This window comes from Oryctolagus cuniculus, chromosome 1, assembly GCF_051225735.1.
Source record: "Oryctolagus cuniculus isolate XC-2025 breed Fujian yellow rabbit chromosome 1, ASM5122573v1, whole genome shotgun sequence".
Classification (NCBI taxonomy): domain Eukaryota; kingdom Metazoa; phylum Chordata; class Mammalia; order Lagomorpha; family Leporidae; genus Oryctolagus; species Oryctolagus cuniculus.
The window spans coordinates 43,465,415-43,493,288 of NC_142867.1; the positions used below are offsets into that span (position 1 = coordinate 43,465,415).

Consider the following 27,874-nt stretch of genomic DNA (forward strand, 5'->3'; position numbering starts at 1 on the left):
TTCCCCACTCCCTCTCCCCTTCCATTCACATCAAGATTCACTTTCGAGTCTCTTTATATACAGAAGATCAGTTTAGCATACATTAAGTAAAGATTTCAACAGTTTGCTCCCACACAGAAACATAAAGTGAAAAATACTGTTTGAGTACTAGTTATAGCATTAAATCTCAATGTACAGCACACTAAGGACAAAGATCCTACATGAGGAGTAAGTGCACAGTGATTCCTGTTGTTGACTTAACAAATTGACACTCTTGTTTATGGCCTCAGTAATCACCCTAGGCTCTTGTCATGAGCTGCCAAGGCTTTGGAAGCCCCCTGAGTTCACTGACTCTGATCATATTTACACAAGGCCATGGTCAAAGTGGAAGTTCTCTCCTCCCTTCAGAGAAAGGTACCTCCTTCTTTGATGACCCATTCTTTCCACTGGGATCTCACTCATGGAGATCTTTCATTTAGGTTTTTTTTTTTTTTTTTTTTTTTTTTTACCCCCAGAGTGTCTTGGCTTTCCATGCCTGAAATACTCTCATGGGCATTTCAGCCGGATCCACATGCCTTAAGAGCTGATTATGAGGCCAGAGTGCTGTTTAGGACATTTGCCATTCTATGGGTATCTCACTTCCCATGTTGGATCATTCTCTCCCTTTTTGATTCTATCAGCTAGTATTTGCAGACACTATTCTTGTTTATGTGATCCCTTTGGTTCTTAGTCCTATCATTACGATCAATTGTGAACAGAAATTGATCACTGGGACTAGTGAGATGGCATTGGTACATGCCACCTCGATGGGATTGAATTCGAATCCCCTGGTATGTTTCTAACTCTACCGTTTGAGGTAAGTCAGCTTGAGCATAGGACACACATTTGAAGTAAGGCAGGGACAAATGAAAACTGGCCAGACTTAGGTAATGAGACTCAGGAATAAAGACAACTTGGTAAACCTCCCCAGCAAACATCAGATAGGCTAAGAGGACTGAGTTTCCTGCAGAGAAAAGTTAAGAGTGAAATAGGACCACAAGCAGCATACTGTTACCTCCAGCAAGAGGACGAAGAATTAGGAGGTTGTCTCTATAGATCAAAACATGTACTTCTTCAAAAGATATTTATGAAAAGTCAACAGTCCAACACAGTGGGTTTAGTCACTGCATGCAATATCAACATCCCACATGGGCCTATTACTCTGTTTCCAATCAGCTGCCACCTAAGGCAGGTGGGAAAGTAGCAGAAGATGGCCCAAGTCCCTGAGACCTGCCACCCACATGGGAGAGCTAGATGATGCTCCTGGCTCCTGACTTCAGCCAGGCCCAGTGCCAAATATTTACAGTTATTTGTGGAGTGAACCAGTGGATGGAAGATCTCTCTCTCTCTCTCTCTCTCTATCTCTATCTCTATCTCTATCTCTATCTCTAACTGTCCCTTTCAAATAAAATAAAATAAGTCTTAAAAAAAGAAAAAGTCAAAAATTACTTTAAACAGAGGTAAAGAGGGGTGTGGTGATTTAAATAGTGGAAAGAACAGATATTCATAGTCTTTGAAGAAAGAAAACCTGTCAGACAACATAGTCCTCTTTAACAAGTAGCAACTGAAAAGTAAGATAAACAACAGCCAGAAAGAGTAGTTCAACCAACTTCGGTGATAAATGGGAGTCAAAGGTTTCCTAGAAAGATTAGCTGCACAGATGTGGGTTTCATGTTCACTTAGTAGTAATTTGCTGCATGAGTCTATATGCAATGTCTTTCAACATGTCCAAGGAAACCTACGTTTTGTGTTTCTACCACCCAACTCAGCAACACACTCTGATGTTTTATAATGTATTTACAGATTTACTGAAAAAAATAGAAATGACATTTTCAGGAGCTTCTTTCTTCTGCTTGTCAACTATTAACAGGATAATCAGTTAAATTATATGGTATCTTCAGATAAATTAGAAGTGAATGGTAAATATTTACATTGTTAGACACAATCTTTTCAAAGAAACAGTTTACAGAGAAACTGTATCCTCAAGATTTCTAATAATACTTTCACATGGCACACGCGTGCAAATAGTGAATGAATGAACAAATGGTAAAGAAATGAAGTCAAGAATACTAAACTAGGCCGGCGCTGCAGCTCACTAAGCTAATCCTCCACCTGCGGTGCTGGAACCCCGGGTTCTTGTCCCGGTTGGGGCACTGGATTCTGTCCCAGTTGCTCCTCTTCCAGTCCATCTCTGCTGTGACCTGGGAAGGCAGTGAAGGATGGCCCAAGTGCTTGGGTCCTGTACCCACAGGGGAGACCAAGAGGAAGCACCTGGCTCCTGGCTTTAGATTGGCACAGCCCACCAGCCGTAGCAGCCATTTGAGGGGTGAACCAATGAAAGGAAGACCTTTCTCTCTGTCACTCTTTTACTGTCTAACTCTGCCTGTCCAAAAAAAAGAATACTAAACTAATTTTTGTTGCTAGTGTCAAGATTTGTTTAACTCTCTGAAGCTGAATTGATAAAATAGGGAGTCCCTAATGATTATTTTGTATTTAAGGGTAACAGACAAGACTGTTCAATTAATGTTTCCTTCTAGATCATAATTATTACTATTCAAATACTAAAGATGAACTAATCTGCCTATCTGTACTGGCAACTTCAAGACCTCAAAATCAAGTCCTGTCACATTTCTACCCCCCTTAACCTTTTTTCTCCTGAAGTAATGAATTATGCGTGTTAGTGACAACACTGCTACCTAATCTGAAGTTTAAGTATGGTGTTATGAACAGAAATTCGGTAGGGGTCAGGAAGCTCCATATGTGTCAAACTACAAAGGGCAATTTGAGCAACTGGAGGAAAAACTATGTAGTACTTCATTTTTATCCCATAAATATTTGAAAATAACCACAAGGATGATATCTCATATAGAAGCTTGACCAAGGTTTTACACGTTCAAAAAATTTGAATAATAATCTCAGTAAAGGAATCCAGAGGAATATGGGAATAACACTAAGAAAAAGACAAAAATCAAAAGTTAATGCTATCTACACATTTACAGTAAATCCTAGAATGCCATTTTTACCAAATATTATGGGAAACCAAAGGAAAAGCAGTATTTTAGTATATCACTGAAAAAATAAATACAGGTATAAATATTAGCTGTGGGCATCCAACTTTCCTCACTTCCATCCACTTTCACTGCTCCATAGTGAAAGCAAAGTGGATGGTCTTACCCTTTATTATATAAGTAATTACCTTAAGTGTCTGCTTTGCTTTGGCTGTGGAGACATAGTCACAACCATGAAGACCTTACTGAAACAAGAAGATATGAAGTTCATAAAATGCTTTCCACCTCTGTTGCAGATAGGCACAAAAACATAACCTGAAATGCAAACTGTGACCTTTTGGGAAAAGACTAAACACAACTTTTTTTTAGCCATAACAAGAATGACTATTTCTATATTTTTTCATATGCTAGAGTGAAAGGAAGTATTGTTGAATAGAAACCCACAGCCTTTGTACAAGGAAAGTTAGGCAGACACAGTCTGAGAATTTTAGACTGTGAAAAACAAATGTTAGAATTCTCTCTCTTCTGGGGTCCTTTGGTCTCCTGTTCCAATATAAGAGGTATGTTGTAAGGAAAGAAGTTGGCCAGATAAACAAGACATGGAGCCTGTGCTTCAGTCCCACAAGGGCAATACATAAGACTAGAAAATGTCTATTAGTTCCTCGGGAAAACTGCCAAGTAAATGCAATAATTATTTTTAGCATAAACCTTCTTACTGTGGTACCCACTTAGCTCACTCATGATGGTCTCTTGCTTTTTCTCAAGATCTTACCATTATATTTATTCTCAGAAAACTGTATGACACACTAGACACTCTTGTCTACTCTACCATTTCCTACTCTAGTAATTAAAAATGTATTCATGCAGCATTCTAATCTCACAATGGTTACACGCTCACAAGGACTCACCTCTATCTGAATTGAAGGGTGTGTCCTAGCTTCTCTGCCTAAGCATCAGAGTAACAGAGTAAAGTCATCTTTGGGAAATACTTGTTTGCATTCCTCTGATTAGAAATTATCACAGCTGCAATTTTTTTATCAGTCAAGGTGATCTCCATTTTTATCCTTAAATTAGTTCATCTTCACCTTTCTTCTAGTAAACATATTACTATGAATGGATTTCAAAATGTTGTGCACCAAGACAAACATAGTTGAATTCCATTTTCCACAAGGTTTTTGAAACACCCTCATATGTAAATATGTTATTCATCCTATCTATGGATGCTCTTCATGAACTAAAAGTCTATTCACTTCCCTGGTGCCAGATTTCTCAGGATTCAGTGCTCATTGGAAGATTTATTTTTTTAAAAAAATTTATTTAGTTAATTAGTTACTGAAAGGCAGAAAGAGAGAGAGAGAGAGATCTTCCATCCATTGGTTCACTACCAAATGGCTGGGGCTGGGCTAGGCCTAAACCAGGAATCAGGATATTTATCTGGGACTCCCACATGGACCATCTTCTTCACTGTTTTCCTGGGTGCATTAACAGGGAGCTGGATCAGAAGCAGAGCAGCTAGGACTTGAACTGGCACTTTGATATGGGATGCTGGCTTCATAGGTAGTAGCTTAATTTACTGGACCACAGCACTGGCCTCAAGGATTTCTTGTTATAAGATGGTGAGAAAATACAGAAGATAAATGAAAACTCAAAGGCTGGCTGTGAGAAACACTTTTTGCTTTGCTCCTAAGAACACTCCTATTTATTTCTTATGTTGGCTTTAGTTTGTTATGAAAATAGTGAGAAGTACAAACATGTTTTTAAGTATCACTGTGAGAAAGGAGTTTCATGACACATATTGTGGTTCAAAATGCTTCCTTGTACAAGGCTGAAGCTCACTTTAGCCTTGGTCCTACTGAGTGACAGGCAATGTGACATTTACTGCATGCTATATGTATTTTCCTATCAACCCACAACTTCAAATGACCATGCTTGCCAAAAAAAGAGTGTTGGAATGGGAAAAATTATCTTGACTAATGCATCGGCAGAAAATGACAAATTAACTTTTTGTCTGAGTGTTGCGGTTTCAGAATGGGATTCTTGGAAACTTTACAGCTAGTACAAAACTTAGAAGACAAATTTAAAATCAAGCCTGCTCCTTACCTACCTTCTAATACAGCCTCACTAAGACTATTCATTAATCTCTGCTCCTAATATCTTATGAGGCAGTATTTCAGGAAAAATATGACAAATAACCATGTTCAGAATGTTATGTTAGATACTGTTAACTGAGGCAACAAATAAAATATTGATGGGTTGATTTTAAAAAGTACAAGAAAGCACATTACATGATGATGTCTCAACTAATTATGATGTATTTCCATGGAATTATCCATCCCCTAAAATTTGTCTAAAATACATACTAGATTGTAGAAACTCTGAGCTACAAAGAAAGCATTTCCCCCAACTGGCAAGAGAGGACAAGTCATAAAAGGGATGCTGGGGTGTAGAATGTGGGTTGTAAAAGAGATGCTAATGTATGGCCGGCGCCGCGGCTCACTAGGCTAATCCTCCGCCTAGCGGCGCCGGCACACCGGGTTCTAGTCCCGGTCGGGGCGCCGGATTCTGTCCCGGTTGCCCCTCTTCCAGGCCAGCCCTCTGCTGTGGCCAGGGAGTGCAGTGGAGGATGGCCCAGGTGCTTGGGCCCTGCACCCCATGGGAGACCAGGAAAAGCACCTGGCTCCTGGCTCCTGCCATCGGATCAGCGCGGTGCGCCGGCCGCAGCGCGCCGACCGCGGCGGCCATTGGAGGGTGAACCAACGGCAAAGGAAGACCTTTCTCTCTGTCTCTCTCTCTCACTGTCCACTCTGCCTGTCAAAAAAAAAAAAAAAAAAAAAAGATGCTAATGTAAATAAAAGCTGCAATTAGGAGATGAACAACATCTTGATTTGGTAATTTCTTGCTGGTGTTCTTAGGGAAATGGAACAAATAGCACTAAATAACTGTTCGTGTTTTTTTTTTTTGGGGGGGGGTAACATTAGGAATTTTAATACAAAGGAAATTGAGTGATACTCATGTATCTTTAGGCCAATATTTAACTCAAATTCTTCTACTTTGTTCCTTCCAAAATCTACATAAAGAGTGCCTCAAGATCTTAGCAGGTTTCTAACAAGGTGACAAAGAATGACACACTATATCATAAATCAACGCCATTCAGGTTTTAAATGAAAATGTTATACACTATTCCAATAAATTATATATTGATGTGAAATCAGTAAGGCTCCTGCCTTGAAGATCAGACATTTAGATGAAAGAGGCACCTGCTGGGTCCATGATCATGTTTACAGTTTTTATGAAGGAGCTGAAATTTAAAATGTCAAATATTATAAGGAAATGGAAGGCAAAGTAAAAAATAACCAAGTCATGTATAAAATTAACTCACTAATTTTATGAAAAGCAGGGCACTGAATAAAAGAGTCCTGAGCTATTATGGCAGCATTTTACCAAGCTTGACTACATTCAGCACAAACTCAAGATGGCCACATTTGTAAAGTAAATTTCTTAACAAAGCTGTTTCCTGTTTATGCAACTTGAGCTCCTGGGAGGACTAGATGTAATTTATTGTGGCAGATATTTCACGGAGTTATTCTTTGGCTTCCAGAAGACTCATCAATAATTCAAGAATATAACACATTATAAATAATTATTTCATTTTGTTCACTTTTGCAAAAATCATTCACATTTATATAAGTGTAACATGGATAAACCAAAAAATATTGTTATTGGGAATATTACAAAAGGAAGGGAAACACAAATTTTGTATGATGTCTGCTTGGTACTTTGAGGCAAATTATTCCTAAATCAAAAACATAGGGGCAAATATTTGGCTTAGTGTTTAAGATGTTGGTTAATGGCCGGCGCCATGGCTCACTAGGCTAATCCTCCGCCTTGCAGCGCTGGCACACCAGGTTCTAATCCCGGTCAGGGCACCGGATTCTGTCCTGGTTGCCCCTCTTCCAGGCCAGCTCTCTGCTGTGGCCCAGGAGTGCAGTGGAGGATGGCCCAAGTCCTCGGGCCCTGCACCCCATGGGAGACCAGGATAAGTAACTGGCTCCTGCCATCGGATCAGTGCGGTGCACTGGCCGCGGCGGCCATTGGAGGGTGAACCAATGGCAATGGAAGACTTTTTCTCTGTCTCTCTCTCAAACTGTCCACTCTTCCTGTCAAAAAAAAAAAAAAAAAAAAAAAAAAAGATGTTGGTTAAGGCACCCACATCCCACATCCCGTATCAGAGCCTAGGTTCAAATCCTGGCTCAAGCTTCCTATTGTGAGGCAATAGATGATGGCTCAAGTTGTTGCAACCCTCCCACCCAACTGGGAGATCTGGATTAAGTTTCCTGGCCCCTGGCTTCTGTCCTGCCCAATCCTGGCTACTGTGGGCATTTGGGGAATTAATCAGCAGATGTGGGCTCGCTCTATCTGCCTCTCTCCTTCTTTCTTTCCCTCTTTTTCTCTGCCTTTCCAAAAAAAAAAATTTTTAAGTTTATATAGAGAACAAATTTCATCTTTTTCATATATACATTTTGAAGAGCATAATAATACTTCCCACACTATAAACCCTCCTCCTTCTCTTCTTATTTTTCTTTGAATTACTACAAGGATATACTTTCAATTTTCTTTATAAACACAAGCTTAACTCTCCACTAAACAAAAAATTCAACAAGTAGTAGAAAAACCACTGCTCTTCAAGCATATATTCAAGGCCCATAAGCAATAATCAAATCTTGAAATGTCAATTTTGCTCATATACATTACATTTTTGTAGCCTATATATTAGTTACTACATATTTTTAAATAAACACATAAAAAGCACAATGTATAACAAACTTTTCATTTAAGTTGTGTTTAAAAAGCAAGGAAACTGTGCTCAATGAAGTTTAAAACATGGCATTTATATAAAAATATTCTATAACATGATTTAATCTAGATCAACTATGTATGAGCTGGATTACTTTAGAATAGTCAAAGAATCACTGTTGGCTGCAGCTTCCTCTTCACAATGATTTTTCTCAAAGAGTGATCATGAGGCTCAAATGAATAATAATAAATGAATGTTCTTTATAGATCAAACAACAGTGAGGTATCAGTATTGACATCAAGTAATAAAACAGTTTAAATGTTATTTAAAAATTATGTGACATTCAATTTCAGGGAGCTTGATTTCAAAGAAAACAAAAAAAAACACATTAGTTGCAATGACAAAGTTTTCAGTTTGCACTTGGTCATAAGTTTGCTTAAACTCTTTGATAAATGTGTGCAAAGGTACAACAGGAAACTTTAGTGCCCTACCCCACCATGGCCCACTCAGAAAATCCCTTAATATATAATCAAATTAAGAGGATTTACTGTTAACTGAGCAGAAGCCAATTGTAAATGTAAATTTCTATTGTAGTAAATTAAGAATAATATTTGGTTTCTTCATTCCCAGAGTAATTTAAGTATAGTCAACATATTGAAAAGAAAATCAATATGTTGAAAACAGCAGATCATTCTTACTGGGCATTGTGAACCTTTTAGTTTGGTTGTTGATGCTGTTTTGCATGATTGTTTACTGGGTGCTCTCTTGACTCTCGAACAGGGATTGACTGTTAAAGTCCACATTTTGTCAGAGTTCATATGCAAAGGAATAGCAAATGAGGAGCTATATATCAAGTATGGGTCAATTTTAATGGACATAAAAAGGCTGGTAGCAATACTCACAAAAAGATATGCCAAAAAGACTATATGGTTTGAAGTAGAATGAATAGTATATGGTTAAAACCGTAGGCTCTGAAATAAGATATCTTGAATTCAAATAAGGGCTTTGACACTACTAGCTGTGTCATCTTAACAAGTAAATAATCCTCCAGAAATTATTTTCAATATTATGAAAATGACGATAATAACCTGAAAGAGATGTGATGGCTAAATAAAAGAATTGTAAGAAAGCATTAGAACATATTCAGTACATTTTAAATACATACACATATGTGTGTGAATAAATGTAAAAAAAGGATTATTTTCTCACAAAATTTTTGAGTAGGCTTCTAAATTTCAGCCACAGAAAAATCAAGTTGCTATCTATTTTAAAATCAATTAAAATGCCAAAGTATTGAGCTAACTCAACTAATATTGTTCCTTTCACTACAGATAGGAAATACATGCACACAATACAAACTACATGTATCATGTACATATATGGTACACACTGATCTCAAAGACAGGAAGACTATAGAAATGTAGAAATTGGGACTGCAGACCATAGGAACTGTGCATTTTCTCAGTGAAGTCATGTGATTTTCCAATGTTTCCTTATGTTTAAATAATTTTGATTTGTGACTAGTAAAAACAATTGTCTATTTATTTACCAATGAATGGCAAAAGAAAATTATTCAATCTGAAATAGAGGTGCATGTGTATTGCATGGCTTGAAAGCATGGTAAACCTGGCTAACTGTGTTGGAGATGAGTAAGAATGCTTATCAGGTCAAAGGAGCAGAGACACAATTTTAAAAATCAATTCAATGCTAAAGGGTTGATAATGGCAAAGTTTCAGGGAAGAATGATTTTGGGTTTTGAGCTCTCATTAATCATTGTAATTCACACTTGAAATGTATCTTAACAAGTCGATGGAAGGAGAAGACATGAATTACCTCAGTTAAATAAAAAGAGAGTCCTGATCAGATACATTAGCTATTCTTTACATTCCTTCAAAAAAATTCCTTTTACAAATACTGCCAAATGGATACAGTGTTAAGCTTCAATCTTAGACAAAGTCTAGATTAAATTCATCTATATTTAAAGACTTTTAACCTCAAAGAATAACACTCAGGAAGGTAAGAGCCCATCAGCGGAATTCTTTACAGCATCTGTTTATTTTGCATCCATCTTGGACATACGCCTTTCTCAGAGAGAATCGTTTAGGATAATTTATTAATTTGTGTAAAGTCCTATGAGGAATGTTTTACCAGAGTGTAAATAATTTTACATGTTATTAGCCCAGCCTCAGTGAACAGCAATAAATGACAAATGAGAATGTCTTTGATAGAAAAAACATCACACACGCACACAAACACACATGTGTATGCTCTTTGTATGTGTATATATAAATACATATACTTAAAAACAAAGTATTTGAATACAGTTCAATTGCTATTTCTTTCTCTCTCTCTCTCTTTTTTTTTTTTGTTTGCCTGAATGAGTGCTCAACTTTGAGGCAGTTGGGCTTAGAAAGGAACACAGTCTTGAAATATTCCTGTGCTAAAATGCTAAAAGCAGCCATGTTTCTCTCACCATGCACTATAGCACTACAAGTATTGTCTAAGATTTTATATACATCAGAAGCAAACATTGCCACATTTTTGCTGGAAACAAATATAAAGTGTTATATAATTCTGAAAATATAATCACCGCTGTCATAAAATGCTAAATTAGATGAATTTTTTTTTGTTTTTCAAAAAAATGGATTTTCAAATTTGAGCTGCTGAATAATGGCTGCTTCTGCAATGTTTTCTCTAAGATAAATAAAGGCTTTAATCTCTTTGCTACTTGTTTTAAACTCCTTTGCATTTTTACACAACTCATTTTTCACTACCAGGAAAGGTATGCAGCTTTAAACCATGCTACTTTTTACTCTCAGTAAATCAATATGTGTCATAAGAGCAGAGAAGAATGCAACATCACTCACTATCATTGGACCTTCCCTTAGAGCAAGTCCCAAAAGACACTGCCAGGTTCAGTTGCTATAGCAACAGAGCTCTGGTTCCTCTCTTGCTTGGTTTGCTACAGTGAGGTGCTTTTTTTTTTTTTTTTTGTTACTCTACAGGCATAATCCTGAAGAAGAATTTTTATAGCAAAGAAATTATACAGACTCAATAACAATGTGTGTGACCTTTCTATTGCTCTGTAATGATTTAATTCAAAAGTAGTAAAAGGAAGTAACCCCACAACACATCAATCCCTTAACTGACTTCCAATTAAATTATTATTCATTGCCTTTTCTTTAAGCTCCTTCAGTAGTCCTTATACTGTAGGAAAATAGCCTTGAATTCTTAATGTTAGTATTAGAACTTATATAGTTTTACCCAATTCTGAAGGTCTGGATGAAAATGCCTTTTAGGACTACTAACCCACTTAAAAATTTTTACATTTAGTAAAAGACTCATCTGGACTATGCTGGCAACATGGGAGAATGGTCTACTGAAATCTATGAACAAGGTACAAAAACAGATAATAATGTCTTGTATTTTACAGAATTCTAATTATCTTTGCCAGTTAAAAGATAAATCACAAAAGGCATTTTGAACAGTGTCTGGCATATAATAAGTACCTATTATATATTTTAATGTTTTTATCACAAACATGATTCAGTTAGGCTGATACATTCTATACCTTTCTTTAGGATAGGCACTACTTATCATGCAAATTGTAAAGCCCTCAGTAGTCTGAATATTTTAAGTTGAAATCGCATAGGAAATGCTTTACTATATTTGAGCCTTAACTATATGGTAGTTAGAAGACTAATCTTATGAATAAAATATTTGCATTTATTGGACATTCCACAGGAGACCACTGAGAGTTGTGCATGCTATAAGTTTGGGAGTCAGGTTGAATTTTATTTATCAAGACAATATCCTAACAAAAGGATAAAAACCATTTCTTAGATGTCTGGTAGAAAGGACTTTGTGAGGCAATGTAAATAAAATGCCTAGTAAAATGCCTGGTGGAAAATTACCGTTAACAAATTTTAGCTGTCTTTGCTTTAAAGTTTTTCTAGTCATTTCCTTGAATAACATTGGTTCTAAATGGAAATTCAAGGCCAAAAATAAAATACAAAGTCAATATTCCTTGTTATACATAAGTTACACTGGACTTTCATTTCAATATAATTCTGTTGCAAATTATTTTTTCAAATTTTATTCCATTGATAATGCTTTCTCCAAAGTTATGACCTGCTAGCCCAGAGTAATATACTGGAAAAGCAAAGGTTGGGGTTGGAACCATTCTACGCGTGTGTATTCTGCTTGTTAAAGCTGTTTGTACCCATTTATTAAGCACATTTGGGAAATTCTACACAGCAAGAGCTTACAGATCACAACAGTTTATTGAATCTTCCAAGAAATTCTAGCTAAATAAATTAGCATTGTTTATTGGTACAGAGTGTAAATTCAGGAGTCAGATTGCGAAAGTTTGAACTCCAATTCGACCACTCAGTAGATTATAACTTTAGGGAGTTATTCAACTTCTGTGTTTTAGCTTCCTCATCTATAAAATGGGAATGATCACAGTATGTACCACACTGGGATGAGAGGGTACAATGAGTTATGCCAAGTATTCAGAAGCTAACAATTCAATTAGCAATTATAAAACTATTAAAGTAGCACCTGTAAACTCTTTACCAAGTTAGCCCTTTAGAATTAGTATCTTTAGGGCTGGTGTTGTGGTGTAGTGGGCTAAGCCTCTGCCTGCAGCGCCAGAATCCCACAAGCTAGTTCGTGTCCCAGCTGTTCTTCTGATCTAGCTCTCTGCTATGGCCTGGGAAATCAGTAGAAGATGGCCTAACTGCTTTGGGCCCTGCACCCATGTGGGAGACCCTGAAAGGGCTCTGGGTCCGGATTGGCTCGGCTCAGGATTGGCTCAGTTCCTTGCCGTTGCAGCCATCTGGGGAGTGTGCCAGCGGACAGACTTTTCTCTCTGTCTCTCTCTTTCTCTGTCTGTAACTCTACCTCCCAAAAAAATAAATAAACTCTAAAAAAAAAAAAAAAGAGAGAGAGAGAGAAATAGTAACTTTGAACATATTCTATAACTATTATTCTTTGGAAAGCACTTCTAACAACCCGAAAGCACAAAGTTCGGCCAATAATACATTGTAATTAAGTAAAAAAAAAAAAAAAAAGCATTCATGGCATTAATGTCCCAAGCAAGTAGCACAAAAAGTAAACCAGCTGACAACACAGTACTGAAGGCTGTTTTATCAGAAAGTCCTATTACAGGAACATTAGTTCTATAGTTTCTAAGTGTAAAGACCTTACCCCCAAGGACTTTCTACTCATTAAAGCTGTTTACAAACATTTCAAGAACAAGTACAGATCAGTTGATCACATTAGCTTAATTTCTTGTCACTAAAAACTGGACCCTAAAAGAATGGAACACCACATGGTTACAGTTCTATTGAAAATGGAGGGAAAATTGTGTGTGGGGGTCATCTGAGAATAGGCACATTATCCAGCAGTACAGAAACCTTTTGCGTGTCTCCTAGGGCTAATCCTGAAAAATATCAGGTTTTTTTTTTTTTTTTTAAAGATGTATTTATTTATTTGAAAGGCAGAGTTAGAGAGAGAGAGAGACAGAGTCAGAGAGAGACAGAGAGGGAGAAACAGGAGGCAGGGAGAGAGAGAAATAAAGAGTAAGAGACAGAATGAATCTTCCATCCCCTGGTTCACTCCCCTAAACGGCCTCAACGGACGGAGCTGGATGGGTCCAAAGCCAAGAGCTAGGAGCTTCCTCCAGGTCTCCCACATAAATAGTAGGGGTCCAAGGACTTGGACCATCCTCTGCTGCTTTTCCAGGCACACCTGCAGGTGCCCTTATGGGATTCTGGCATCTCAGGCAGCAGCTTTAACCATTACGCCACACCACCAGCCCCAAATGTCAATTTTCAAAGTAGAATAGTAGAGGAAGATACAAGATAACCACTTCATTTCAGGAAAAATATATTACAAAGATTCACAAAAAAGGCAATATTATACCTGTTTTAAATAAGTCCATGGCTCCAACCTCCTTATTCTTCTATAAGAGATAGGAAGCTTAGCATCAAAATGAGCTGTCAGCCCAGTAATCTGACATTTGGCAGAGGGCCTCTCATTTATTCTCAAATTTATAACTGAATCAGGTTGCTGGTTTCCGTTTTAAAAATTAAGTATTAATATTATCATCAGAAATTAATGCAGAACAGAAAATATTTGTAATTCTAGGTCCTCAACAATTAAAAACTATCTTAAATTATTTCTGTTCTATTCAAGTCATAATTATAACTGTATGTCTATACAGAGTTATTTTTATATAAAAATAATTCTAAGAAATACATTTCTACTTAACATTATATCTGAAGCTTTGCCTGCCAGTGATACATAGAAGTTTTCACAATGATCATCTTTAGTAACTAAATGGTAATATTCTTCCATGACCACACACATAATGATTTCCAATTGTGTTGTTGGAACAATGACTCTCTTCCTACATGGAAGTATAGTTCTTTCTTTTTTTCTAAAGATTAGTGGTTTTGAAACTTCAGCATACATCAACATCACTTGGAGGGCTTATTAAAACACAGATAGCTGGGTTCTTTTTTTATTTTTATTATTATTATTATTTTTTGACAGGCAGAGTGTACAGTGAGAGAGAGAGAGACAGAGAGAAAGGTCTTCCTTTGCCATTGGTTCACCCTCCAATGGCTGCTGCTGCCAGCGCGCTGCGGCCTGTGCACCGCGCTGATCCGATGGCAGGAGCCAGGTACTTATCCTGGTCTCCCATGGGGTGCAGGGCCCAAGTACTTGGGCCATCCTCCACTGCACTCCCAGGCCACAGCAGAGAGCTGGCCTGGAAGGGGGGCAACAGGGACAGAAGCCGGTGCCCCGACCAGGACTAGAACCCGGTGCGCCGGCGCCGCAAGGCGGAGGATTAGCCTGGTGAGCCGCGGCGCCGGCCTAATAGCTGGGTTCTAAGCTCAGCTTTCTGATTTAGCAGATCTTGGGAAGACTCAAAAATTTCAATATTTAACAAGTTCTCAGAGGCTACTGACGCTGCTCACATAGGGACCATTTTAAAAATCTCTGTTATTTGGCCGGCGCCGTGGCTCACTAGGCTAATCCTCCACCTTGCGGCGCCAGCACACCAGGTTCTAGTCCCGGTCGGGGCGCCGGATTCTGTCCCGGTTGCCCCTCTTCCAGGCCAGCTCTCTGCTGTGGCCCGGGAGTGCAGTGGAGGATGGCCCAGGTTCTTGGGCCCTGCACCCCATGGGAGACCAGGAGAAGCACCTGGCTCCTGGCTTCAGATCAGCGCGGTGCGCTGGCCGCAGTGCGCTGGCCGCGGCGGCCATTGGAGGGTGAACCAACGGCAAAAAGGAAGACCTTTCTCTCTGTCTCTCTCTCTCACTGTCCACTCTGCCTGTAAATAAATAAATAAAAATAAAGACTATCTTATAACAGAAAAAAAAAAAAAACCTCTGTTATTTAAATACATGGAATATAGCCATCAAATTGAGGTTGGTAAGTCAAACAGTATAAACAATTTTTGACATATAATACATTTCTGAAGTTCCTTCCTACAAATAAAAATAGATTTGTATTGCCAACTGACTTGAAACTCAAAGCTAACTAGACAGTCACTGATTAAACAAAAGAACAAGAGAAAATTCTCCCCTCTTTCCCCAAATCACAACATATAGGCCTGATATCCACCTATTTAAATTTCAAAGATCTATGTCATGGCTCAGAGGGAATATTCAAAAGTCTGTTGGTACAGAAATGACTAAGATTTAATTAACATCACCCAAACACAAAATCACTGAAAAGTAAATTATATCATCAAGGAGAGCAAATTTGTACCTGTACAATATAATTTTTAAAAACAGCTGCATTTGATAGTTCATAAAAAATGTTTCTCACTGGAAAGTACAGGGGAAAATATGACTTTGAAAAATTGCTTTTGACAAGGTAGAAACAAGAAAATTCCCACTTGGCAAGGAGTTATTAGGATGTTTGCCTAAAAACCACAGTCAAAAGCCTCACAGATTTTCTTCTTGAACTAAAGGATTCCTCATATTTGGGTTGAGATTAATTCCCCACCTGCAAATAGAGCTATACAGACAAAACATTCTTAGTAAAGATATTCTCTGCAGAAAATATCTTTCCGGATCTTCCTCTGGAATTTGCATACCTTCTTATATTTTTCATTCTTATTTGCATTATTGTATCTGTCTTCATGTATAAAAAGATCTGTTTATAAGCATACATAATCATAAAATGATTCATAAGTACAATACATGTTTTAAGAAAACCTTGAAAGATGGTTAGCAATGAAATTGTTAATTCTGGCTTACATTAAGAAGATTAATACCAAGAGAAAATGTGTTAAGATACTGTCTTATTGGGGCTGGTGTTGTGGTGTAGCAAGTTAAGCCTCCATCTGCAATACCGGCATCCCATATGGGTAGTGATTGAATACCCAGCTGCTCCATTTCAGATCCGGTTCCCTGCTATTGCACCTGGAAAAACAATGGAAGTTGGCCCAAGTCCTTGGGCCCCTGAAACCCTGAACCTGGAAGAAGCTCCAGGTTCCTGGCTTTGGCCTGGCTCAGCCTCAGCCAATGTGGCCATTTAGGGAGTGAATCAGCAGATGGCAAATCTCTCTCTGTCTCTTCTCCTCACTCTGTAAATCTGCCTTTCAAATAAATAAAAAAATTAATTTTTTCCTAAAAAAAAAAGATAGGTCTGACTAAGGAAATCTTATAATTATGACTTTTGAGTGAAGTTAGCAGTCTAAACATGCATAAATGACCCTGAACTGCTTTTTGCATTAAACAGGTTCACTATAACCATAAGAAGACAAGGTAGACAGATTGCTAGGGCAAAAATTTTAAGACACTATGGATATTTCATTATATGTATATTTTACAGACTAATATGCATACCACAGCAGGTAAATACGACTATATTAGGCAGCCTTAATAAAAATGTGGCAAAGTATAAAATATGCTCATGTTAAAATTGCAAACTTGGGAGTGCAGTGGAGGATGGCCTGGGTGCTTGGGCCCTGCACCCCATGGGAGACCAGGAAAAGCACCTGGCTCCTGGCTCCTGCCATTGGATCAGCGCGGTGCGCCGGCCGCAGCGCGCTGGCTGCGGCAGCCATTGGAGGGTGAACCAACGGCAAAAGGAAGACCTTTCCCTCTGTCTCTCTCTCTCACTGTCCACTCTGCCTGTCAAAAAATAATAAAAAAAAAAAAATTGCAAACTTGGGGCCAGCATAGTGGTGTGCTAGGTTAAGACACAGCCTGTGATGCCAGCATTCCATATGGGTGCTGGTTCAAGTCATGGCTGCTCCACTTCTGATCCAAGCTCCCTACTAAAGTGCCTTGGAAAGTAGCCGAGGATGGCCCAACTACTTGGGCCCCTGAATCCATGTAGGAGACCCAGAAGAAGCTCCTGGCTCCTGGCTCTAGCCTGGTCCAGCACCAGCCATGTGGCCATTTGGGGAGTTAACCAGCAGATATATAGAGGACCTCTCTCTCTCTAACTCTTTCAAGTAAATAAATAAAGTCTCAAAAAAATAAAAAAATAAATGCGAACTTAAGAAACAGAATTGCAGTGGAGTCACTGAGAGAAAACAACTTCAAGCATTTACTATTCAATACAGGTGTTCAAAAAAGCACAGTTAAAATATTAGTGTCAATAATTATACGATCATTTGAAAACCAATTCAACACCTCTGAGGGTTTGCTTTCAACAATAACTGCCATGCCTTACAGTGAATTAGAGCACATTGATGATCAGTTAAATATAGTTCCTGGCACAAATCACAAGTACTAGCCAATGACATATGTACACATCAATGAGCCTTGAGTTTGATCATGCACTGTAGTGGAGAAATAAACAATTCAAGGTGTACATGTCCTGCTGGTGGAATTTCATTGCCTACACATCTCAGAAAAACAAGGAGAGACAAGGAGAGAAGACTTTATAGAATCACTTCACTTAATCAGGGTGGAGAGATACTCATAAAAGCCACAGGATGAAAATGTTAATGAATACATGAATATATTCATGAATATTTTCCTTTTCTGATAAGTAGTTTTAATTTCCAATTTAGGCAGTTATATAAAGTCTCTTTTTGAAAATTAAGCTTATTTTTAAAGAATCAATTTTAAGTGAAATTTGTTATAAATATAGTATAAATGTATGTGGATAGTGCAAAAGTAAAGAAAGTAAATGATTAAAGTTCTTTGATATACTATTCTAAAGCAGAAGTCATAATAACATGAGACCATAACTGGTTGGGCCCATACATGAATAACCATGTCACAGTTAGTCCTGTTATTACATGTTTATGCGGATCATTAGAAGTAAAAATCGGATGTATGTCTATGCACAATATGACCTAATGTATGAATTATTATTAAATTAAAACATTATTACTAAACAATTTCATGCAATATTTTCAGCAACTTTCAATTACTATAAACAATACATGCATAGATTCAAACAAAAGGAAATGATTTGCTGAAAAGAAAGTGGCACATCAAAAAACCCCTCATATGTTACTCATAAAATGGATATTAAATTATTTGACAACTGAATAAATATGGAAGACCATACATGAGTAAACATATGTAACACATTTTTTTCCTGAAGATGTGAGGTTGCATTAGGAATAGGAATAAAGTAACTTACTAATCATGTGTTTTATTAACAGTTTCAGTATAAAAAGGAAAAAAAATAAAATCTTATGTTTTGATTATAGGCACTAAGGTCTAATATTCTAAAGGAGTCTGATTCTCAACTAAGGTCAATCTTGTAAAATTTAAACATATCTATGGAGATACTAAATCACTATTATTTAGTATGCTAAATAGAAAGCAAACAGCATGCATAAAAAATGTTTTCTATCTTTACAATAAAGAACAAAAAAATATTAAGCACCTCAGTTTACTGACTTTCAAGCAAAGCCATCTACTTAGATTTGTTCTCAAACCCCTAATAATACACATATCATTGTTATTTGTTGCGATTCCAAAGCAAATGGCAATTACCTGACTTTTTTTTTTTAACTTGTAAACACTGATCTAAAACTAGGCTAAAATACAAAATGATTGACATTAAAGTTTAAGGCTAAATTATGACAAAGCATTTCTTCAAATACTCCTCAGAGACTTAAGAACTATCTATTATCTAAATAATTTTCAGGTAAATTAAAAGTAAGCACTTCACACCAGTAAAATTACTTGGCCATACTTGAGTACTGGAAGACTGTGCATTCATTGATTGTACTCAATGTGTACATTCAAATCATTCTGATCTTTAAAATAACAAACAAAATAATTTTAGTTCATTCAAATGGAAAAAGAATTCAGTTCCTTTGAATCATAATCACTCCCCTTCAGGAAATGACCAGAAACATGAGTCAGAAAATACTTATAATTACTTACTGTAGATTTCTAGGAATATATCAGTACTATATCTTTCATTTTCTTATTTTTAAAGAGAGGAAATCTTGGTTTTAGTAAAAATCCCAAACTTATTTCTGAGAGATTAAATTATCTTGATTACTTGGAAAACAGATTCTGAGTGAAAGGCTTAGAATGATACTTCACTGAATCACTCATTCCAGTCGAAAACTGTTCATGATTTAAATCTGGACTACCGTAAAATGGGCCCACATTCCATTTCTCTGACACAGAACACTAAGAAATGATCATCAGCACCACACCATGCTACTATATTGAGCTTCATTATCCTCACTTTGGTCCACACCAAAAGTCCTGGAAAAATGACATTCAAATAATCTGAAAGGTATCCAGGATAAATGGGATGCTTATTTCCACAACTTGAAGTGAGAAGACCAAGGGAGGACATGTTTTTACATTTTCTATTCGGGTATGCTAGTTCCTTTGAAACTGTTCGAAGAAAAAAGGACTGTCATTTTCTTTTCTTCTTTCTATTTGATCTCCATGGTCTCTTTGGAGTGCGAATGTTTGGGTACATGTAAAAGATAGTTCTGTTTATCTAGCCCTCAGTAATACTTCATAATGTATGCTCTTTTAAAAACCATTCATGCCCTGCATTCTCAGGGCATTGTATGCATCATAAAAGAGTCCATGCTGGCCTGCGCCGCGGCTCACTAGGCTAATCCTCTGCCTTGCAGTGCCAGCACACCAGGTTCTAGTCCACGTCAGGGTGCCGGATTCTGTCCCGGTTGCCCCTCTTCCAGGCCAGCTCTCTGCTGTGGCCAGGGAGGGCAGTGGAGGATGGCTCAAGTGCTTGGGCCCTGCACCCCATGGGAGACCAGGAGAAGCACCTGGCTCCTGCCATCGGATCAGCGCGGTGCGCCGGCCGCGGCGGCCATTGGAGGGTGAACCAACGGCAAAGGAAGACCTTTCTGTCTCCCTGCTTAGTTGCTGTCATATTTTGCGGTAGCCCCCAACTCAAGTTCTGAATATTCTCACAAAGAACAAGATAACAAGAGAAAAGTCAAACTTTACCCTAATGAAGAGGATCTTTTCTCCCACTCGGTATCTTCCTTGGGAAAGGCGTTCCACACAGAACTTGGTAGGACATTTGCAAGGAGGATCTTCAGATATTCGTTTCACCTAAAATTGAAGAGCAGGAATGTTCATTCTCTTGAATCAGGTCGCGGGTAGATTAACTTATTCCAAGAACTCCAAGGATCCCTGGACCACTTAATGATTTTAAACTTGATTTTATGATATGGGCACAAGGATATCACATTAAATTGTAACTTTGTAAAGGTCAGCTCCTGAAGGCATCTTCTGAAGGCCAATGTCTGTACTAAGGCATACACTTGATAACAGTGATAAAGCTGTTGGATAATGATGGGGAAATAATTGACACGACAGGCATGGTAGCATGGTGAGCAGAGTGCTCAATTTGCTAAGACACTATGCACATCAGGTTTCCAAGATGAATCTATTGAAAACTAGAACGCTTGCTTGCTAAATATTTTGAAAATCAGAATAGAATGTTGACATAGAATACATGTTTTCTTGGTGTGATTTTATTCATACTCGGAGCAGCATTGGGCCTGGCAGTTAAGATGCCAATGCTCCTATATCAGAGTACATGAGTTCAATTCCCAGCTTTGGTTCCTGACTCCAGCTTCCTACTAATGCATATCCTGTGAGTCAGTGGGGATGGTCAAGTAATTAGGCTCCTGCCACTCAAATGAGAAACCTGGTTTGAAATTCCTGTTCCAGGACCACTGCAGGCATGTAAGGAGTGAATCAATAAATGAGAGTCATTTTCTCTCTCCCTCTTTATCTCTCCCTTCCTCTGTCCTTCAGATAAATGCAAAAGAATTAAAAAGGTAATTTATCAGTTTTTCCCATTTTCAAAACACATGATTACTTTTTAACATGGAACTGTTATTCCATCTTATTTTGGACTCTAATGTTTTCTCTTAGAAATTATCTTTATTTCACACAGATTCATCCTGTAATTCTTATCATCTCAGAGTTTCTCATCTACCAAACCTACTTCTGAGGCCATATTTTATAATTTATGTGCATTTTACAGAATTCAGGCCTGGATATTAGAGTTTTAATATCTATTATTCCAGATCTTTAAAAAATACATAATCTAAATGATGTATGTACAATGCTTGTAAATAGTCATGACTTCTAGAAAATAATATTATCATCCATTATTTTAGGAATGGATTTATGTTTATGATTTCTGTGGTTGGGAACCAGTCATTCTGTATCTCATAACTGTCCTTTTGTCAGCTAACAAGCCAACCAAATGCCCAAACCACAGTGCCCTGTGTTTTGAGGGAAGGATTTCATGGAGGAAACATAAAGCTGTAAATGGTGTACATCCTCTATTTAAGAAGCTGCACAGAATAAATTTAGATGCTGAAGATATTGGTCTGGATTCTCTTACTCGACCTCTTCCAGAGATGTTATTATGCCCAGAGTTTTATCATCAAAGAAATGCAATCATTCCTTCATATAATTCAAGGTCTGAATTCCATCAGCCTTTTACTAAACAAAACTGTGGGAAGAGTAACCCAAGAATTTATTTGCATGCTGTTACAAAGGAAATAAACAGCTTGATTTTTATGGAATAAGAAAGGTTCCAGAAAGTCTGAAAGCATATAATACTGGAAGGAAAACTAGAAAGGTTCAAATTATCCTCAAACAAATAATAAAAATGTATGTTACAAGAGTATACATCATTACCAAGATGCTTTCATTGTAATTGCCCTGTAGTATGTCTTGAAATCTGGTATTCCAATGCCTCTAGCTTTGATTTTGTTGTTTGAGATTGCTTTAGCTATTTGGCATCTCTTTTGTCTGCATATGAATTTTAGCATTGTTTTTTTCTAAATATGAGAAGAATGTCTTTGGTATTTTGACTGGGACCACACTGATTCTGTAAATTGCTTTGGGTAGTATTGACATTTTGATGACATTAATTCTTCTAATCCATGAACATGGAAGATTTTCCCATATTTTGTGTCTTATTATATTTATTTCTTTTACAACCTTGGTTAAATTTATTCCAAGGTATTTAATTTTTGTAGCTATTGTGAATGGGACTGATCTTATAAGTTCTCCCTTAGCCATGGTATTATTTGTGTATACAAATGCTATTGATTTTTTGTATTGATTTTTGTATCCTGAAACTATACCAAATTCTTTCTGAGTGCCAAGAGTCTTTCGGTTTCCCTATATATAGGATCATGTCATCTTCATATAGATATAATTTGACTTCCTCCTTTTCCATTTGTATTCCTTTGATTTCATTTTCTCAGCTGATGGCTCTGGCTAAAATTTACAGAACTATATTGAATAGAAATGGTGAAAGTGGGCATCTTTGTCCGGTTCTAGTTCTTAGTGGAAATGCTTCCAACTTTTCACCACTTACTATGATGTTGGCTGTGGGTCTTTCATTTATTACTTTGATTGTGATGGGGAATATTCCTTCTATACCAAATTTGCTTAAGGTTTTCATCATAAAGGATGGTGTATTTTATCAAATGTTTTCTCTGCATCTATTGAGATAATCATATGGTTTTCATTCTTCAATTTGTTAATGTGATATATCACATTTATTATTTATTATTAATTTGTGTATGTTGAGATATCCCTGCATACAAAGGATAAATTCCACTTGGTCTGAATGAATGATCTTTCTAATGGACTGTTGTATTTGATTAGCTAGTATTTTATTGAAAATTTTTGCATCTATGTTCATCATGGATATTGATCTAAAATTCTCTTTCTTTGTTGTATCTTTTTCTGGTTTGGGAATTAAGGTGATGCTGGCCTCACAGAAGGAGTTTGGGAGGATTCCCTCCCTTTTGATTATTTTGAGTAGTTTGAGAAAATTACAACTAGTTTTTAAAAGTTTGATAAAATTCAGCAGTGGGCTTTGGAGGATTTTTGTTACTGAATCAATCCCCATTTTAATTATTTGTATTTGTCAAATTAGGTTTTCTGTATCTTCATAAATCAATAGATCTACCATATACCCAGCCATCCCACTCTGGGAATTTTAACAAACAAAATGAAATCAGCATGCGAAAGAGTTATTTGTATCCCATGTTCACTACAGCTCAATTCACAATAGCCAAGCTATGGAATCAACCCAGATGTCCATCAACTGATGATTGGATAAAGAAAATGGGGTGGAGCTAGTGTAGTGTAGTGTTAAGCCACCACTTGCAATGCTGACATCCTTTATGGGAGCTGGATCAAGACTTGGCTGCTTCACTTCCAAACTAGTTCCCCGCTAGTGTGATTGGGAAAGCAGCACAAGATGGCCCAAGTATTTGGGCACCTGCCACTCATGTGGGATGCCTGGAAGAAGCCCCTGGCTCCTGGCTTCATCCTAGCCCAGCTGTGGCCTTTGTAGCCATTTTGAAAGTGAACCATTGGATACAAGATCAATCTCTCTCTCTCTCTCTCTCTCTGTCTCCCTCTATATAGCTCTGCCTTTCAAGTAAATAAATAATTTTTTTAAATATGATGTATGTTCACTATGGAATACTACTTATCCATAAAAAAGAATGAAATCCTGTCATTTGCAACAAAATGGATGCAACTGGAAACCATTATGCTCAGTGAAATAAGCCATTCCCAAAAAGATAAATATCATATATGCTTTCTCTGATATGTGGTAGTTAATAAAGAACCATAAAAATGCATAGGAATGAAATGGACAACTTGTGCTATGATTGTTGTTTTTAGTGCTTGTTTATACTCCTGTGAAATTATGATCTTTCTACTTTTTACTTGTTGAAAATTTGGTTAGTGGTACATTAAACCTGTGATTATAGAGTGGGTTGAAATTATGTTTATGCAAAAAGAAAGAAAAAGAGAGAGATAAAGAGAGAGGGTATTGAGGGAGGAAGAATGAGAGAGAATGATGGAAGTATGGTTATCTTAGAATTTTACCTATGAAATTCATGAAATCTGTTCTCTTTTACTAATAAAAATTTATAAAAAGAGTAGAAAAAAGAAGTAGCATCTTCACATTTTCATCTATCTCTTCTTCCAGTCCTATTTTTACCAACACAAAAAGCTACAATTTTCAGGATTTATTTATCACAGCATATTATATCTCCATTACAGTTTAATCTTTTTTTAAAAGATTTATTTATTTATTTGAAAGTCAGAGTTACAGAGAGGCAGAGAAAGAGAGAAAGAAAGGTCTTCCATCCGCTGGTTTACCCCCCCCCCCCCAAAATGGCTGCAATGGCCAGAACTGGGCCCATCCGAAGAGAGGAACCAGGGGCTTCTTCTGGGACTCCCTCATGGGTACAGGGGCCCAAGGACATGTGCCATCTTCTACTGCTTTTCCCGAAGCTGGATCAAAAGTGGAGCAGCTGGGACTCAAACTGGTGCCCATATGGGATGCCGGCACTGCTGACAGCAGCTTTACCTGCTATGCCACAGTGCTGGCCCCACTGCTTAATCTTACTATCTCCTTGTTAGACTGAGTTTCTTAAGGATTAACACAGCATTTCCTTACACTTTAAAAATCTTGACATGAAGCACAAAGCCATAATGTCATATAACAGATATTCAGTAAATGCACATGAATAAGTGAATAAACAGGTAAATAAGAACATAGAACTATACAAGAGAGAGGGGGAAATAACAGAGTTAAGACCAGACTTAAAGAACCTTAGAGAAATAGGAAACTGCCTAACGTTACTTTAGTAGTCAGGCCAATGCCTTTTCCCGAGTTCTGAGTCATTCCTAGCATATTGTATTTAGTCTACAGATGCACCAACCACTCACACTAATATGAACAGATTTATGTAGTTAGAGAATTTTAAAAAGATACTCCTGAATGGGAGGGTGATCATGAAACCAAAAGGGTGAAAGCTGGGTGAGAATGCCATTCCCTCCGAATAATGCGGATCACATTCTGAGGTGGGGAGTCACAGAACCAGTGAGTGTGTCCAGGTGTGCTAGCTATTTTCAGTATTTCCCTATATGTATCTCTTTCCATATGTGCTCACAAAATGTTTGAAGTACAAAACATACATATGTTTGTGTATGTATATAAATATAAATATATATGTATATATAATATTTGTGCCATTGCTAGAAGTGGTATAGTTTTCTGTAGCACTAGAAGAGCTTCCATGAGGAAAAAAAAGGGAGGGAGAGATGTGATGTTTTGGTGATCCTGAAAAAAAATCAGACAGACAGCAATAACAAAGCATGTGGCTTGAGGCTTGAACTCTGAAAAGATCATGCTTGGCACAAGTTTGCTGCAACATGGTAACTAAGCAAACAGCAAATGGGTGTTCAAGTGGTTCCTCCACTAAGAAATGACAATCACAAGTGTGTATGGAAAGTAATTCTATCTTTCAGTGTTCTTAGACAAAACACAGAAACTGTTTATATCAAATGAAGTGAAGTACAAGAAACATTTTCTCAAGTGGCCTGCCCTTTTCTAATGTCTTTCTAGTTTAGAAAATGGACTTGAGTTTTGAAAATCAAGGGTTTTTCTTAGTTGTGTGAGAAGTAAAAGCAGAAATGCAAGAGACAAGGCCAGACTCTGGCCAGGGGAAATACATTGTTAAGTAAACACTGACTGATGACATCTGTGCTTCTTACATTACCTTGGGATAAGTCAGTCTGGCAGGTGTTCTGGTTTGGGCTAGGAATCCGGCCAGTTTTCTGCTGAAACTGGTTTTCAAGAGCCTGATTACTCAGAATTATACTATCTCTCATCCCCAGACTGAGGAAGTTGATGGAAAAGAGGAAGAAAGTAAGATTGGCTTCTTAGAACTGTATTCAGCTCTTTGTGTGGGAACTAGCTCAACACGAGGGAATGCAAAGAGAATGGAACCCTGCCCTAGCGTTTTATCACAGCTGAATCACTATCAGGACATCTGGGGAATAAATTAATCTGAATAGACTCCATTGTGTTTCTTTCATGATATCTTGATTAAAGAAGGCAGGCTGTATTATCCACATAAAGGTCATCTTTTTTTTTTTTTTTTTTCTTTTTCACCACTATTCCCTTAAGTATCACACAGAGAAATGTGAGGAAACATTGAAGGCTGCAAAACTGGCAGTTACGCTGAAACTGTTCCCTAGAATATGATATCTTAACACTGATCTGCTTCTTTTGCACTTTTTCTTCTTTTTTATTTCCTTACTGCTTTTTGCTTATTTTACTTCTCCTCCTCCTCCTCTTCTTTTTTGTGGTTGCCAATAAAAAATAACCAGTATTATGAACTGAACACAGAAACTTTGCAAGCAATCTCTATTTTATGTCCCTATTAAACAACACATACTGAGATACATCAATTTCAGCTTCCACCTTTGATATCTTGATATCTGCTTCACATGTAGTGAGGCAGTTGTCGTAGGGACTACTTCCCTTCCACATTAGATCTCTGAAGCTCTGATTAAAAACATTAGTGAGGTTCAAATTTTCTCTCTGCTCTGCTATCCCTGAAATAAAACACTGCAGTGAAAAACTGTAACTTAAACAGATTTCAAATAATTCAGAGCAGTTTTCCCCAACGCAGAGTGAAGGAGGCAGTAAGGCATTCTTGTGGTCAAGTAAGATTGGAACACTCCAGGTTATACAAGATCTTATTATGGAACTCAACAGAGCCTATGAAATGCCAAAGTGCATTGCCAAACTCTAATGGAGCCTATAGTAAATTGTGTTTCTTAAATTAACCTAACCATGGAATTCTTTTCCCCATGGAGCGTCTCATGGTGTTAGTGTTTGATTAAACATTCCTTGAAAAACACCACTTTAAAGATTTGCAGAACATGGTATTTTAGCTGGAAATAGTACAGAAATGCCCACTTTGCACATTTCCTACATTCAAGTAAAACCCCTTCACTAAACAGATGATTATGTTCCCAAACTCTAGTAAACTTGAACAAGGGTTGAAAGGTTTTCTAAAATGCCCTCCATGGTTTCCAGTTGAACAAACAGAATTGGAGTAGGGAAGAGCCACCACAGAGTGCCTTGCTGTTAAAAAGAGTTTTTTTTTTTTTTTTTTTTTATCACTATTCTCCTGAGTTGGAGTATTGGTTAAATTTCCCCCAAATCTCTGTCTGACTTGTTCCACCATCATCTCATTTTCTCTCCTCTCCTCTCCTCTCCTCTCCTCTCCTCTCCTCTCCTCTTCCTATTCCTACTCTCCCCTCCCCTCCCCTTCCCTCACTTCCTTCTCTTCCCTTCTCCTATTCTCTTTCTCAAGCATGAAGGATGGCTAGATATAATGCAAGCTGGTGAAGAAAAGAATAATTCTAGCTCCTTCTCGCCGGTTCACAAAAATGTCTTCCAATGGCAGCATCTTATCTCTTTCCAAAGCTATAGTATAAGTGAAAAATGCATGCACTTCCATAGTACATAGCCAAGCCAGATAAGCATGACAGGCAGGAAGGTTTTTAAGGTTTAACTACTCATTTTGATAATTTATCTAACACACATGTAAATGGATTGAGCTTTGTAAGATATGGTCCTTGCTTTTGAGAATAACGACTGCACCTTTAGGGCAAAGGATAATGTTGCCTAATAGGCAAATGCCTCACTAAATATATACATACATATATGTGTATATATTTATATATAATGTGTGTGTCAGGCA

The 27,874-nt window shown here is 37.4% G+C and overlaps 1 protein-coding gene across 3 annotated transcripts in view; it reads right to left on the reverse strand.

Annotated features, from left to right (window-relative positions):
- GAS2 (growth arrest specific 2) overlaps positions 1–27,874 on the reverse strand; it is a 151,266-nt gene that overhangs the window by 39,495 nt on the left and 83,897 nt on the right. For all 3 annotated transcript variants that reach the window (XM_017345590.4, XM_008268892.5, XM_089310467.1), the window contains one exon: positions 20,259–20,366. In XM_017345590.4, coding sequence (XP_017201079.1) covers positions 20,259–20,366 — 108 coding nt within the window. The remainder of the gene's footprint in view (positions 1–20,258; positions 20,367–27,874) is intronic.